This window comes from Aedes albopictus, chromosome 2 (assembly GCF_035046485.1).
Source record: "Aedes albopictus strain Foshan chromosome 2, AalbF5, whole genome shotgun sequence".
Taxonomy (NCBI): domain Eukaryota; kingdom Metazoa; phylum Arthropoda; class Insecta; order Diptera; family Culicidae; genus Aedes; species Aedes albopictus.
Window position 1 is genome coordinate 427,328,308 of NC_085137.1, and position 15,482 is coordinate 427,343,789.

At 40.8% G+C, this 15,482-nt stretch overlaps 1 protein-coding gene across 7 annotated transcripts in view; it reads right to left on the reverse strand.

The window, feature by feature from the left end:
• The window catches only part of LOC109426592 (2-oxoglutarate dehydrogenase complex component E1), an 89,104-nt gene that overhangs the window by 32,418 nt on the left and 41,204 nt on the right, over window positions 1–15,482 (reverse strand). For 3 of the 7 annotated variants that reach the window (XM_062853593.1, XM_062853597.1, XM_062853594.1), the window contains exons 4-10: window positions 12,942–13,145; window positions 10,758–10,860; window positions 7,154–7,216; window positions 5,973–6,463; window positions 4,195–5,810; window positions 3,979–4,126; window positions 3,752–3,906 (exon numbers count right to left, since the gene is read on the reverse strand). In XM_062853593.1, coding sequence (XP_062709577.1) covers window positions 3,752–3,906; window positions 3,979–4,126; window positions 4,195–5,810; window positions 5,973–6,463; window positions 7,154–7,216; window positions 10,758–10,860; window positions 12,942–13,145 — 2,780 coding nt within the window. Of the gene's footprint in view, window positions 1–3,751; window positions 4,127–4,194; window positions 5,811–5,972; window positions 6,464–7,153; window positions 7,217–10,757; window positions 10,861–11,643; window positions 11,765–12,941; window positions 13,146–15,482 lie in introns of all 7 variants that reach the window. The other 4 variants (XM_062853598.1, XM_062853595.1, XM_062853600.1 and 1 more) reach the window with 3 other exon arrangements.

A 15,482-nucleotide genomic window follows, 5' to 3' on the forward strand; every position in this document is an offset into this window, starting at 1 on the left:
CATCCCTACGGATGCTTTCAAACAATGCATCGCATACTTCGAAAGAGCTTCCGATAATTGCTGGCAGTGATGCTAATGTCCACGTTTAATGGCATGCTTGAGAAGTACAGATTATGGATTACTTAACATAGGCAATGGCATAACCTTCATAGTATCTGCTGGAGAAGAAGTGTTAGACACAACGCTTTGCTTTAGCAGAATTAGTCACAAGTTGATCAATGGGGCATGGGGCACGTTCGGTGTAGTACTAGATCTGTAGTAATGAGCTGAATTTTAATATGGTGAGAAGGTCAATTCTCCGTTCCTGCAATGAAAAGGTGCAAAAAGCGTAGGTATTATGATTGTTTGAGCAAAACTTTGGATAACTATGTTGTTTATGTTGCAAGAAATAGGGAAAACAACAACACTGTCAAAAGTTTTGCTCAAACAGCATCAAATTAGACAAGGAATCGTAATACCTACGCTTTTTGCACCTTTTCATTGCAGAAACGGAGAGTTGACTTTCTCACCATACTAAAATTCAGCTCATTACTACAAATCTAGTACTTCAGCGATCTATCCTATTCGCTTGTGAATAGCAGATGAAGAGTCTTTTATCGTTTTGGTCTGATATATCTGCTTTGAACATTTGAATGTTACTTCGCTAAGTTTGCATTTTAGAAATCCCTAGTCAACCAACTAAGATATCTTTACTGATTTAGTTGTGGTCAAATTTCATGAATACTTGCCATCTATTGACGAACCTCGAAGTGATTCAGATGATGCCGTTCACGTTGAAATCACTACGTCCTTGATCATGGAAGCTTTTGAAGAAGCTTTTCCTTTGCAGTCTGTGAAGACCACAAGAGGAACACAAGCAATGTAAACATAGTTGGAATAGACGTCGTTCGGCTGGATCGAAGGCTTTCAAATCGGCTCGCAAGGCTTACAAGAAAGCTCGCAGGTCTAATGAACAATCTGGGTATCAGAAGAGTATACATAAGATCCATCAGTTTAACCTCCATTATTCTGAAATACTTGGAACGCATGGTTGATAATCACCAGTGCTGAATCTAAAGTCAACCACCTACAGCCCATTTTAGAAGCTGAACCTGAGAATATGGTTATAAGAAAAACTTGTGCGGCTAGACAAGTTCTCCAAGAAAGTCGCAGAAAAAACGTTATTTTTCGAATATTAAAGGTAAATGTCACGGAATACCTTCGAAAAACAGCAATTGATAAGATTCCAGTACACAGGGTCAAATATTTGTCCAAAAAGAAACCAATGCTCAAACATCTTGTTTGACTCGATCGAATTTTCATTAGTGTCAAACAGATGTTGTTTCTTGAATTCTTTCCTTGTCAAATATTTGACCTTGTGTACTAGCACCCATATTCACCATGTATATCAATTGGCATGTTCCGGAGGTAGTCTCATGGATGATGTTCATCTGGCTAACATGCCTCTTAATGTGAATCAATATTCTTACCTATCTGTAAAGCTCAATGAGACTCTTTTACACATAGTTGCTTATGATATCAAGGAAGCATTCATCAATCTTGTTTGGGTGGTTTCTTGCAAATCGACGCGCTTTTGACAACGTGTCTTTTAATGCCTTATTGCAAGCGGTACGGAATCATGATATATTTCCAATGATTACCAGGTGGATTCACCAGATGCTCAAAAACCGACTTTTCGTCAATACGTCAAGTTAAAAATTAGGATATTGAGTGTTTGTGAATGTCCCCAAGGAATAGTCTTTGTCACCACATTTGTAGACTATAGTAGTTGATGCACTATTGAGACAACTCAACGAAGGCGGCTTTCCTACTTATGGATTTGCCGACGACTATATGTTCCTAACATTATTGGTGTTGTCTTTCACGTAAGAATTGATCTATCTCTTCACATGGATTGTTGTTTACGATATGAAACAAATGATACATAAAGACCTGATGTTTTGAAGGATAACCCCAATTTTTCCATGCTATCAAGTCCCTCCGTTAAGCGTACCGGATAGTGAAAGTAAACTAGGTATTATGTTTCTGTAACATTGTTGATTTCTCAGCACAATATGATTTGGATATTGGACGCGATAGATATTAGCAAAACTAGAAAGGCACTGAATGAAAACGAGACAAACAAGGGATCAACACATTTTTGTTTACTTCGACTACTTAAAAACAATCAACAAACAAGAAATCAAACTTTACATATAGGGTATAGGTAGCTAGGTAGGTAGATACAATAGAAAGAAAGCTGCTAGCAAAATTTCGAACCCGATATCAATCGTGTTTGATTGTAGACGTGTGTAGAAAGATCCGATCTGAGATGTAGCGGCGCAGCTAGGATGTATTAGTACAAATTGAAGGTTTGACGAATTGGTTCAACGGGTTAGGAACTGCTCACCGGCGGTAAATGTATATGTACATCTCTTTACGTGAAATCTTCGCGAATTAGGCATAATATATTTCAGATCTTTACATATGTACCTAACCTAGTTCCAGCGCACCAAAATGCGGTATTAAGAAACTTGACGACCCCCAGGACGCGTACATTCATCAAGGAACTTATCCAAAACCATCATAAAACGTAATTTTAACAAAAAATATTATATGACAAGCGCTCACCAACCAAAAATAAGCAATCTACTCAAACCAAAATAACTAGAAGTTCAACTTGGCAACGACCACCAAACGGAAGAAGCAAAAATGCACAGTGGGCAAAAACGAACCTAAGACCGCAGTTTTTCGTTGTTTGTGGTCACAGGAAAAGTATTCTCGTTTTGAGTAAACTTCTCTGTTGTTGTGATTACTAAAACTTTGTTTGGAACAGCACATTTCAACAACTGCATCAGACCATATGGAACCTGTATTGGAATACCTATTTTTTTCATGCAAACTGTATTAAAAGGATGACTGCTGACAAAATCTTGCAAAAGCTTTGATTTTGCTACGAAGAAATAATTATTATCTGTGGAATTTTGAAAAACATCTACCGATGGGAGTTGTGGAGTAACTGATACATTGAATTGTATCTAATTGAATGCATTCTTGGTAAAATCAAGAAATTAAGTCACAAAAACTCCACCAGGAAAGAATTCTTTGAAAGCTATCATATACTCTTTCGATATTTTGTGTTTTATTGGGAAATAAGCGCTTCTTCGGTGCATGGCTCGGTCGTAGTTCCGGTTTTACCCACTGTACTCAATGTTGCCTGGAGTCGAGAGTCTAAAAAGGGTAATAGAAACTCGCGGACTGTGCAAGCTTAAGGAAAAGAAACCCAATATCGTGAAAAATTTCTATTGTGCTTATATAGGCGGTGACCAATCTGGTAGATATACAGACAAGACAGCGTATAGTAGAGAATGAACGAAATATCAATATATAGATCAATAAGAAAAAGGGTGCGTAGGTGAAAGTTGTGCCATTATCGATTTGGAAGATAAAGCGAAACGGTTTGAAGAGGAACGAGAGCAGGTTTTGTCGGTTGGTCCAAAAACAAGTTGATAATTTTGTGTTCGGGATAAATTTGGAATCCGTACTTTCTAGCCAAATTGCCAAAAACCAAAAATTTCTACCAAATATGCATGATACCAACCATGGGCAGGAATGGCAGGAGCAAATGAGAGAAGGATTTTTTGTGGTGGTTGTAGTGGTGGTTGGTTGGATGGATGGATTTACATGACTGGCGGGGGCCTCCTCTGACGAGGCTGGCAGTAAAAGTAGTTGGGTTGTTGGTGGTCAAAAATGAGCAGAAAGCAAATCTTACCTGAGGTCGCGGGTCGAGTTGATTGCGGTGTCGAAGCGGGGCTCAATGTACGTCCAGTAGCCCTGGTTCTTGTGTTCCTCCTGGGCCCACACCAGCTCCGCGTTCGGGTATTTGGCACACTCGGCCTTGATCAGATCGTACGGGAAGGGAGAGATCTGGCAGCGGAGCAAGAATTGACAAGTTGAAAAGGTTGAGAGACTACAGAGTGGGAGATAGAGCTTCATTACCTGTTCCAATCTGCTGATGGCGATATCGCTGTCGAGTTTGCGTTCTCGGCGTGCCTTGACGAGATCGTAGTATACCCTTCCGGAGCAGAAGATCAGTTTCTTCACCGAAGATGGGTTCTCAGAAGCAGCGGAGGCATCTGGGATGATTCTGTAGAAATAAAAGTAAAAAAAATGAATGATAGTTTTTGATAGACCCAGGAAATCGCCATCACTCACCTTTGGAATTCGGTTCCGTCGGTCATCTCGCTGAACGAGCTTCGGGCCTCCGGGTGACGCAGCAGCGACTTGGGCGTCAGCAGCACCAACGGTTTGCGGAACGGCAGGGCGATCTGTCGGCGCATGATGTGGAAGTAGTTGGCCGGCGTCGAGCAGTTGGCCACGATCCAGTTGATGTCGTGCAGCTGTCGGATGGCGAATTCCTCCGACTCTGGCGGGAAGTAGTCCGGATCGTCGGAGCACATCTGCAGGAATCGTTCGGCGCGGGCGGACGAATGCTCAGGGCCCATACCTTCCATACCGTGAGGTAAGAGCATCACCAGCCCACTCTGGCGGACCCACTTGGACTGACCGGACGAGATGAACTGATCGATAATACACTGGGCGGTGTTGTTAAAGTCACCGAATTGGGCCTCCCAGATGACCAGGGCGTTCGGGTTGGTCATTGAATAGCCAAGCTCGAAGCCGAGGACTCCGAATTCGGAAAGGGAACTATTGCACACGGTGTAGGGGGCCTGATCGGGATACAGATGGCACAATGGTCGGTAGGTAGCCTTGTCGACAGTTTGATGGTGCAGGACATGATGACGATGCGAGAAGGTACCACGTTCGACGTCCTGTCCGGAGAGACGCACGTGAATACCTTCCTTCAGCAGTGATCCAAAGGCCATAGCTTCACCCAGAGCCCAGTCAACAGACTTGTTATCGACCATTTCCTTGCGAGCGGCCAGCACACGCATCAGACCCTTGTGGATGGCGAATTCAGCAGCGTTGGGAGGTGGAGACGAGAAACGGTTGCCAATGTGCACCAAGGTCTCCTCGATAACTCCAGTCGGGGCAACCTTCAGAGGGTCCTTGCCTTCGAAGAATCCAGACCAGGGGGAATCAAGCCAGTCCTTGTACTTGATGTGGGTTTCGACCTTGGCCTGCTCCATAGCTTCATCACAGATCTTCTCATACTTATCCTTGACGCTCTTGACCTCATCGGCCGTCACGCATCCCTCGGCAATCAGCTGATTGGCGTAGATATCCAAGACCGGCTTGATACCGCGAATCTTTTTGTACATCAGAGGTTGCGTGAACATGGGCTCGTCAATTTCGTTGTGACCATTGCGACGGTAGCTGACCAGATCGATAATGACGTCCTTGTGGAAGGTGGCACGCCATTCAGCAGCCACTCGGCACACGTGCATCACAGCCTCCGGATCATCCGAGTTGACGTGGAAAATCGGAGCATTCACGACGCGAGCCACGTCCGTACAGTATGGTGAGGAACGTGAGTGACGTGGATCGGTGGTGAAACCGATCTGGTTGTTCACGACAATGTGAACCGTACCGTGGGTAGTGTAGTCCGGCAGATCGGACAAATGCATCGTTTCGTACACGACACCCTGGCCGGAGAAGGCGGCGTCACCGTGCAGCAGGATGGACATAACCTTCTTACCCTCGCCGTCACCGCGGTAGAACTGTTCGGCACGGGTCTTGCCCTGGACGACCGGATCGACGGCCTCCAGATGGGACGGGTTGGCCACAACGGCCAGCCGGATGTTCTTGTTCGTAACGCGGTTCAGACGCTCGATGTACGTACCCAAATGGTACTTGACATCACCGGAGCCCTGCAGGATGAAGAATGAAGTTGGTTAAACTGTTGCAGCATTAGAAAACTGCGTGAAATCCAAATAGGACTATTCAAACATAGATATTGAAAATAAGTATTCTAGAGTAGACTATTCATAAACCTTGTGGATAATTTAGTTTCAATTTTACCCCCTACTTACATCATCAGCGGCCTCCAGACCGGCAAACTGGGTGAAGATCTGGTTCAACGGCTTGCGGCACACGTTGGCCAGCACGTTCAAGCGGCCACGATGCGGCATGCCCATGATGATCGACTCCACGCCCAACCGAGTGGAAACGTCGATGACCTCCTTCATGGCCGGGATCATAATTTCGCACCCCTCGAGACCGAAACGCTTCTCCGACGAGAACTTCTTGGCCAGGAAGGCCTCGAATCCGGTGGCACGTGTCAGACGGGCCAACAGAAGCCGCTTCTCTTCGCTCGTGTAGTTCATGATGTTGGGCGTTTCGAAGCGCTCGCGGATCCAGTTGCACTGTTCCAGCGAGTTGATGAACATGAATTCAACTCCGATCTTGTTGCAATAGGCACGTTCCAGTCGGCTCAGGATTTCACGCAGCGGTAGGAACTTTTCCTTGCCACCGATGAAGGTGGTGCTGGGAAGCTTAAAGACACGATCCATGTCGGCTTCCTCTGCGCGATTGGGGTTTATTGGGGACACATAGAACGATAACCGATATTAGTTTCCAGGAGCATATACAAGGACAGTCAGGAAGAAGTATAAAACTATAAACATTATAATTGAAATTCGGAGTGTGATGTGGTAGTAGTACCAAGAGATGATATCGGATGATCTTTTGATTGGGTGTACTTCCCGCGAAAATTTCGTACCAGTAAGAGTCTTGAACAGTTCTTGCTATAGTTCGTAATTAGTTATGTACAGTACAGCCGAGCAGGTGCAATGAGACGAAAGTTCCAAGCGTTAGAGAAGCGTAATTACAATCTTCACACTTGTGCATCTACACTAGCTCCAGAGTGGGAGAACGTCCAATGTGTCCAACTCGAGTAGAAAAATAATAGGAAATTCAATTTTGAGGGAATGAACCAATAGAAAATAACAAAAAAGGGTTTCTAAAAGCAATCGTAAATTAGTATAAGCTTAGAGGTTACAAAAATAATAATCATAATTGAAACAGAAGAATAGAATAAAATATATATACAAAAGGAAATATATTTACATCAAAAATAGGAAATAACAGAACTTAAACTGGAAGGAAACTAATAATCTAACAGAACACAGAAACAACTGGCAATGGAAGAGAGTGTTGGAAACAGAAATAACAAACATAATTATACTGAACAAAACCGAGGTCATTTTCTTACTTTGTATCATTGTCAACACAGTCTTATAATCTTCTTCACTTAAGCCCATTAGCATCCGCTTATCTCAAAAAGTAAAAAAATTGAAACTGTAGTGTCAGTGTGTTCAATGTCAACGTTTAGAAGGTTAGGGTAGGGTAGGTAATCGGGTGTAGTACGTACAGGGTGGTTGTTGGTAGTGGTGGTAAATGGCGACATGTACCGACGAAATGGAGTGCAGTAGTTATTCAGCGAATCAACAAGTGTGATGCGGGAATGTTCTTACGATACTTTACTGTCCAACCAGCGTAATGTCGACAATGGGGCTGTTTTGAAACTGTAACTTTCACTGTTGATTGATTTCAGAGTGTTTCGCAGTTCACTGGTTCACTATTTGTCGGTTGTGCGTGTTAAAATTGTGTGTATGTTTCCAAGAGAATTTCAGTAAATCCTTGTTCATTTTCAATTTCAAGAAAACCGTAAAATGGAGGCATCAACGGATATGAAGAGTCTTAGATTTGTTTTTGTTCCAGAAACTAATACAAAAAAAAAGATATGGCAATTATGTCAAACGTCTACCAGTTTGCCAAGAATCCTTTCGGTCAGTTATTAATTGAGCACAGTTTTGCTCTCTTCGTCATGGGGGGGGGGGGGGGGGGGGGGGGGGTGGTTGAAAGCTGTTGAACTCAGAGTTGCCTCAAATCCTTCTTAACCAAGCTAAGTTATACGACCAAGTTTCAGGAAATTTGGCCGACAAAAACCCCCCATGACGAAGAGAACAAACCTGCCGATAATACCCATTGTCACCCTATTTTGGTACTACCCAGACTGATTGATAAAGGTGGAATACTGCAACAGACTTGTCCGAGTGCCAGCGATAAGCATGTGCTGACATTGCACTATGGTCCACTGCACGAATTTATGCTGGCCTGCTTACTCTCACAGAAAATTTTACGTTTGAGCGGTGCCGGCACCTCTCAAACGTCAAATTTTCGATGAGAGTAAGCAGGCCAGCATAAATTCCTGCAATGGACCATCTATAGTAAACAGGTATACAACAGGGTAAACAGGTATAATGCGCCCCCACGGGGCAAAACGCCCCCCTTCAATTTCCAGGGAATTTGAAATAGTGAATGGATAAAATCATTGTATATGGGTTCATATTCATGAGACTAGTCTACTATGTCAATTTTGTGGTTGTTGTACCCTTTATAACAAATATACAACAGGAAATTGAAAACGCACACATTTGTTGCAATTATCGATGTGTTTAAATTAAGCGCTAGCATATATATAAAAATGAGTTTGATGTACCTTTGAGGCAACAAAACTCACGAACGGGTGAACCGATCAGCATGACTCTTGCACGGTTCGATTCGTATTCATGGTGGCTGTGTTTATATGTATAAAAAGTTATGAAAATAAACTAGAAAAGTAAGAAAATTGCTAAAATACTGATTTTCGTGTGCTGGGAAGGAAATCAACACGATCGAAATAAAACCAATCTAGAGTGCGGTGACGTTATGAGCTCAACAGTTGTCAAACCACCACAGCTTGGCAAGACAACGTTTGCCGGGACAGCTAGTACTCAATAAAATTAATTTACATTGTGAAGGTGACGATGCTGTTTTGCTGAGACATTGTTATTCCCTAGTCACTTCACCATTCATTCGAAATTTGATGAGAAGGCGTGAGAACTATAATCGAAGCTATTACACAATCGAAACTTGCGTTGAAAACAACTTCTAGCTGATTCCATTGAGAATGGTAATCTCAGAAGGAAGTGTTTTGGCGAAAAAACTTCGTCGGTGATAAAACTCCAGATTTTAACTGACCGAAATTGAAGGTGGGCGTCAGATACCTTTAAGATTGGATGAAAGTGCTCAAGTCAGTTAGGGCCTTATGAAAAATCATTGTCGATTTACAGGTTCAATAACCGGTCAGTGTTTGATATTGATATTGGAAACAACTAGTCTTTCGTAATTTTTGGTCCAACACTACATAGAAATGAGCAACTCCACAATCCAACAGAAGAATAATAGGTAATAGGTAATGCTCAGTAAAAGGAATTTGTGTTTATACAAGTGTGCATTTTCGCACGTTTTGGGTGCTATTACAAAGTCCAGTGCATAAGAAACGATTCACCTGGTCATGCAAATTTCGTCAATTGTTGCTTACTAATTTCAACGACGAATAGATATCATTACCAATACAATTTTCAATTGATTATAAGCACGCTAACTTCACTTTTGAACTCAGTAAACTTTGAATTTTAACTTAGCGTTGCATAAACATTTTTGAATGCAAGTTAAAATTTCAAAAATCTGTTCAACGAACGAACATTTTGATCGTGACAGTTTTAAAACAAGTATAATCATATTTATTACACTTTCACAGATTACAATCAATCAAAAGCCAAATGAGTTTAGCCAAACTTTCTGTTGTAGCATTAGTATAATTACTTGGTAAAATAGCGTGCTCAGAAGATACTATACCCAGTTAGAAGCTGCTTAATTCCAATACTAGTCTACGTATTTTTGTATATCGACGTAGTGATTGTAAGTGTATACCATTCAATAATCAGTTACACATAATTGTATTGAAATTTAGCACCTATTATCAGATTGAATGTAAAATTTAGTTAAGAAATTTAGTAAAATTTTAGAAGATGACAATGTGCATCTAATTTAGATTTAAAATGCAAAATTTTGAGTCATCACAACTAATATTAGAAGTGTGTATCCACTTTATATGACAGCCATTTAAGGAGTGATCTGTCGGTGGACGCACAATTGTCCCATGTGCAAAAATAAACAATAGAGAAAATCGCGTCCAAAGCTCGAAAAAGTAAATTGCCTCAACTATGAAGTAATGAGTACCGAATCGCTTTCTAACATCTACCAATTTCTAATTTGAGCACTAATTTTTGTTTAAGAGCGATTTTAAAGTTAAATAAAATTTGCAATGAAACGTCCACTTTTGAGAATTTGGCAAACCGACGTTGCATTTTTCGACAATTTGCGGAACAAGTGACTTGTTTTAATTTCCCTGTAATAGTACACTACGATTCATGTTAATGAGCTGCAAAAACTTAAAATTGCCAAAAATGCACAAGGGACAGTTATGCTTCCACCGGCAGTGATGGAAGTCGCTGTTTGCGATTGATAAAATGAGAGAGAAACGATTCCAGGACTTCTAAATATCCAGATCTATAAAACTACGGTTCTACTCTGTTTGTAATGAGGCCATTTGGGAAAGCTTCCATCTGGCATAATAGTCGTTTGGTACACCTGTGGAATTAATGACGTTTACGAATGAATAAAGCCGAATCAGACAGAAAATGGTAGATTTTGGTGAATTTTGAAAAACATGATAAAAGCCTATTAATTTTGAACGTATGTTCCAAACACTCTTCATAGCGTTATGTATCATTAATTTTGTTAATTGTCAAATGAATATCGTACCAAACGACCTATCATCCCAAAGGACGACACTGTCCAATGGCTTTATGCCAGATGTTACCACGCCAAGAAGACATCATCCCAAACCGAGGTAGACCCAATACTAGAGGTGATTCTATTTTATCGGGATTGTTGGATTACACAGAGTGGCAGTTGTTGATACTCACCGAAACGGTAGGACGAGTACAGTAATTCCGTTGGAATTCTATCGTCTAGGTCCACGTTACTAATGCCGAGCGGGTCTAGTTTTGAAATGTTATGACCCCGAATCTGTGGTGGTTGATTTGGAAGAATTTCAATTATGCGGTTTTTTGGTTTTTAGTTTTGGCGAATCAGATTGGAATTGGTATGCGTCCAGTTATCGATTAGTTATGCAGTCACGTAAGTTCAAAGTCATTCAGAGTTAGGAATTTTGGCAGAAACGCGAAGAGCACGGGGAAGTCGTGATCGTTTTGTCAGTAAATCCATGAATAGTGCGCATTTTGTGACGAAACGGGATAAAAATAGGAGAAGAAATCAATATTTATTGGTCGGCACACAAATCTTTCATCGAGGATTTCTGTTAGAGGTGTTCTGGGATTGTGCTCTATCTAGGGGTATTTGCTAGGGATGTTAATGTCAGTAACTAAAAACAAACTATATTAGCAGGTGTAAAACAGGACAAACGATTAATAGACGCCACAGTACACTACGAATACACGATCACATAGTTCAAACATTGTTCACCACAACGCACTGCACATTCCGCCGCTGTTGTTATGAGCTGGAAGTAGCATACCTTATTATTTCTAGGTTAAGTTGACCACCCATCACACTACAACACGTTAGCCTTTGCGGTAAAAGCACACCCGATTCTATAGAATAGTTTCAATATTTTCTGAATGGCTGCTAGAGTATCGATGTTATTTGTTGCGAAACATCGAACCCACAACAACGACAGGTCCAAGATATTTAAGAAAAGAGCTAATTCCGAATCTCAATTTCAAGTAAATGCCAATTATACAACATAAAAGTGTAGGTTTAGAATAGAAAGTGTGAAAAAAGAAAAATTACCAAAGTTCATGTATGAGCGAGTGACTTTTTCGTTCGCACGCAGATTATGTTCCAGGTCCCGCTGAACGTCGGCATTGAGAATACCCAGCGGATCGAGATCCGCCACCAGATGACCACGAGACTGTTGGGTGAAGTGATTGTTTGTTGGTTCAGTAATAATTTAGAAAAGCACATTAGGAACGGGATGGCAGGGATTTTGCTCGAAACAGAAGTAGTACGTTTCCTGATAAAAACAGATGGGCGTCAACTTTAGAACAACGGAGACTTCCTGAGACCTATGGTTATGTAAGCTGTATACTAAGTGTTTCTGACCTGTACTGCACCAGGTGCTTCTTGGAAGAGGGAGGTGCTACTAATTGTAAAATGATAAAAATGAAGTTCACGAGAAACGAATGTAGGTATTGCGGGCATTCATTGTTGGTGATGATTTCAATTATTGTAACAGAGCGTCGATTCGTTATGAACATAAAAAGAGATTTTACAACTTCTTGGGAGAGACTCCAAGAATATTAAAAAAAACGACTTTTAGGAACTGATATCCAGAGATCAAGTATAGCATATATTATACATATAATTTTCAGTATATTTTAGGCTAAGTCAAGACACATAATGATCGACACACTCTTACAGTTACAATTTACGAAAAAACGCTCGTAAACTTGTAGGGATTCGTGTCTTGTGAACAAGTTATTGTGAAAATACCTAAGGAGTGCATGTTGACCCATCTGACTTTTGGGATACACAAAAATGAAAATCTAATCTATCAACCGCTCTTTTAGTTTTCTTCAATAATGAAGATGACATACAACACCGGCAGCAGTATTTGGAGCTAAGAATCATTGTGGAATGTGGTTTATCGTGTACGACCGACGACCCGTGCATCCGGAGAAAGAATTAAAAAAGCACATCCTGAAAAAATACACTATTGTTGCATGCAGTACGATTTCACTAGTACAAGTAAGGTCGACACTGATCTGACTTTCTCACGAAAGGCACAATTAAAAATGAGTTGCTATCTCCTGATCCTTTTCTGTTTTTAAAACACACAGACATATAATTTCAAAACTAACAAACTGTGCCATTATGTTACTGTTTCCTAAAATGTTTAGTACAAATAAAAATCAAGGACAATAAATCTATACTGTGGTGGCAGTAGTCAGGAGTTAAGGCTATAATTTAAAAAAAACTTGTAGGGACACTACATGGAAACAAAAAATGGAACCAAACGGGGGGAGGTATTTTTAATAAAAAAAAATCAACTGCACAAAAACGAACCGGACCGCGCGGCACCAAATTACCTGGTAACTTCTGATAATGGCCTGCACCGCCAGATGGTCATCGATAAGTTTGTCATCGATGCGTGTACCGACGGCAGAACTGCCGCTCGCCAGGGCCGGCACTGCACTGCCAAGGTATTGAGATGCGGGAACGTGATTTCGCGGGATCGGGGCCAGCGATGGTGGCGCTTCGTACGAATTGTTGCGGAAGTACGCATCCCAGGACTGGAATGGAAAGAAATGAACCGTGAAAGAATTGGTTGTTTAAATAGTAAAGACAATTGAAGTGTGGGGAGGGTATTCAACGTCTGCTTACTCGGGTAGAGATGAATGGCAAACGAATTTATTTAGAATTTATTTCTCTTGTACCGACTTTTCGAACCCTCTAAGCAGAATACCCTCTTCGAATGAGTGTAATCAGTTATTGTACCCTTTGATTTAGCCCTCTTTTGCTTATCCTTTGACAGATACGCGTATTACCACGTGTAATCTTCCTCAGTGTCAGTTATCCAGATAGAGGCAAGACGGCGGAAAATGTAAGTGCTTACTAGTAAATATACCACTTCGCTCAACTAGTAAGCATGTCTCATCAAGATGGTTCTGTAAATGTTGGACATTTGTCTGAGCTGAGTGATAGAAAGATAGAGCCAGATTATTGAAAAAAGAACAGCTAACAGAGAGGTAAATCACCTTCTGAAACTATTGTGCGCTTTAGATTCGTTGCAAGCAAGCGGGAGCTGTTGGAATGCTTCGTATCTTTTGCACTTCGACGTTGTTGTGACGGAGACGACGACGCGGGTGGCTGAAGTGCCATGCCTACTTTGATTGCTTGATGCGTTGTGGGTCGTTGCTGACCGACCGGTATTATAACATTAAATCTACTGTCACACATCCACCCTCCTCTCAAGAATAAAAGTAAAGAAAAAAAAAACTGCCCAAATTCTTACATCACGCTACAACGTGAAATATAATACTAACGTGGGAGAGTTTTTTGATAGAACTCTCTTAAAGGTCTAGAATACATTTATCTTGAGAACACAGAAATTCTTTAAATGTTGTAAAGTTTTAAGTGCCATCAGTGACTTGATCCTCATGACCTCTCAAATACAATTTGTTGTTCCTGTTGCGTTTATAGACAGACTTAGCAGTATGATTTGTGGTAGTAAGTAAACAAATCAGCAATATAAAGTTCTCCTCGTGGTTGGAAAATATGATAACCACTAACTCATTTATTGTAATCCCATATGAGGCTCTGTAAATTGTTAGGTACTGTTTGATGAAACTTTCATCTAGTTAGCCTTTGAGGCGCATCAAAATGTGGATATGCCTTAAACAGTTTCAATCCAAATATTGAACTTTTTTCTGCTATTTCTTACTACAGATTGTAAAACTGAAGATTGATGCGCCAAAACAAATAATAATGTAGTCAATAACACAAAGTTCTTTGAAGATTATCACATAACGATGCACGCCAATTGGAAGTCAAGGGCAAATGAAAACATACCGTTGGACCTCTCTACATCGGTAATGAAACTATCGAGCCGATGCCGTTTCGATTTTTTTGTTATGCTTCAATCACCAAAATATGAAGGAGGAATTTTTTTTTCATTTGCATACTTACAAGCCCCATCCAGCAAACTTTTAAGATGGGAATGGTAGAAATATTGATTCCTTCGGTTGTATTATATTAGTTTTGCATTCAATTCCACTATTATTATTAATTTAGTTATAGGACCTTTTAACTGAACGAAAGTCATTCGGGTCTGGATTCAGTTCCACTATTCCCATGAATAGTGAAGCCCGGTTGGTGGAAATGTTGGATTGAGGTTAGCATGCTATCAGGTTAGCAACCTTGAATAGTTAAGATTTGCAGTCTAATTCGCTAGAACCAGATTTAACATTTCGATGGCCAAATTAGACATTAGACAACATAATTTGACGATGAAAATAATGAAAACCTTCAAAACATGTTGGATCTCCGAAAGAGTTAGACTTTGTTTTCAGGGAACGTAATCGTGATGGGCTTATTTTCCGGAAGCTAACGATCACTCTTTTCTCTGGTGGAAGGTATAAGATCCCTATGAAAAGAGTGGCTCCGCAAATAAAAAGGTGCCATGGCACAGCAGGCAAAGTGCATTTTTTTCACTTTTTTATATTGAATTCCGCTTCGTAGAAAACCAAACGAGCACTTTTTGAAAAGAAAATTTAATTCTCTTTCAGGTGCGCTTAGATCCGGTAGGTATTTAAGAACAATTTATGTGAATAATTTTAGGAGCTCTTGCTATACCTTCGGCGGGCAATCTTCCGGATTTTATTTTAGCCGACTAATCCGGTGCCTGTCGACGTAGGCATCGAGAATGATGGTATTAAAAGCCATTGCCAATGAAAAATACCAACTACTGGTACAAAATATCAGTAAATTTTGAAGACAACAAAATGGTCTTTTATGTAAACAAACTATTTTCTTTTTTATCTCACTCAGCGCCTCTACAATAGGGGAACATTCGAATTCACACTTCTCAGCGATCGGTTTGGGGCTTCAAATCAAGATAATAAAACAAA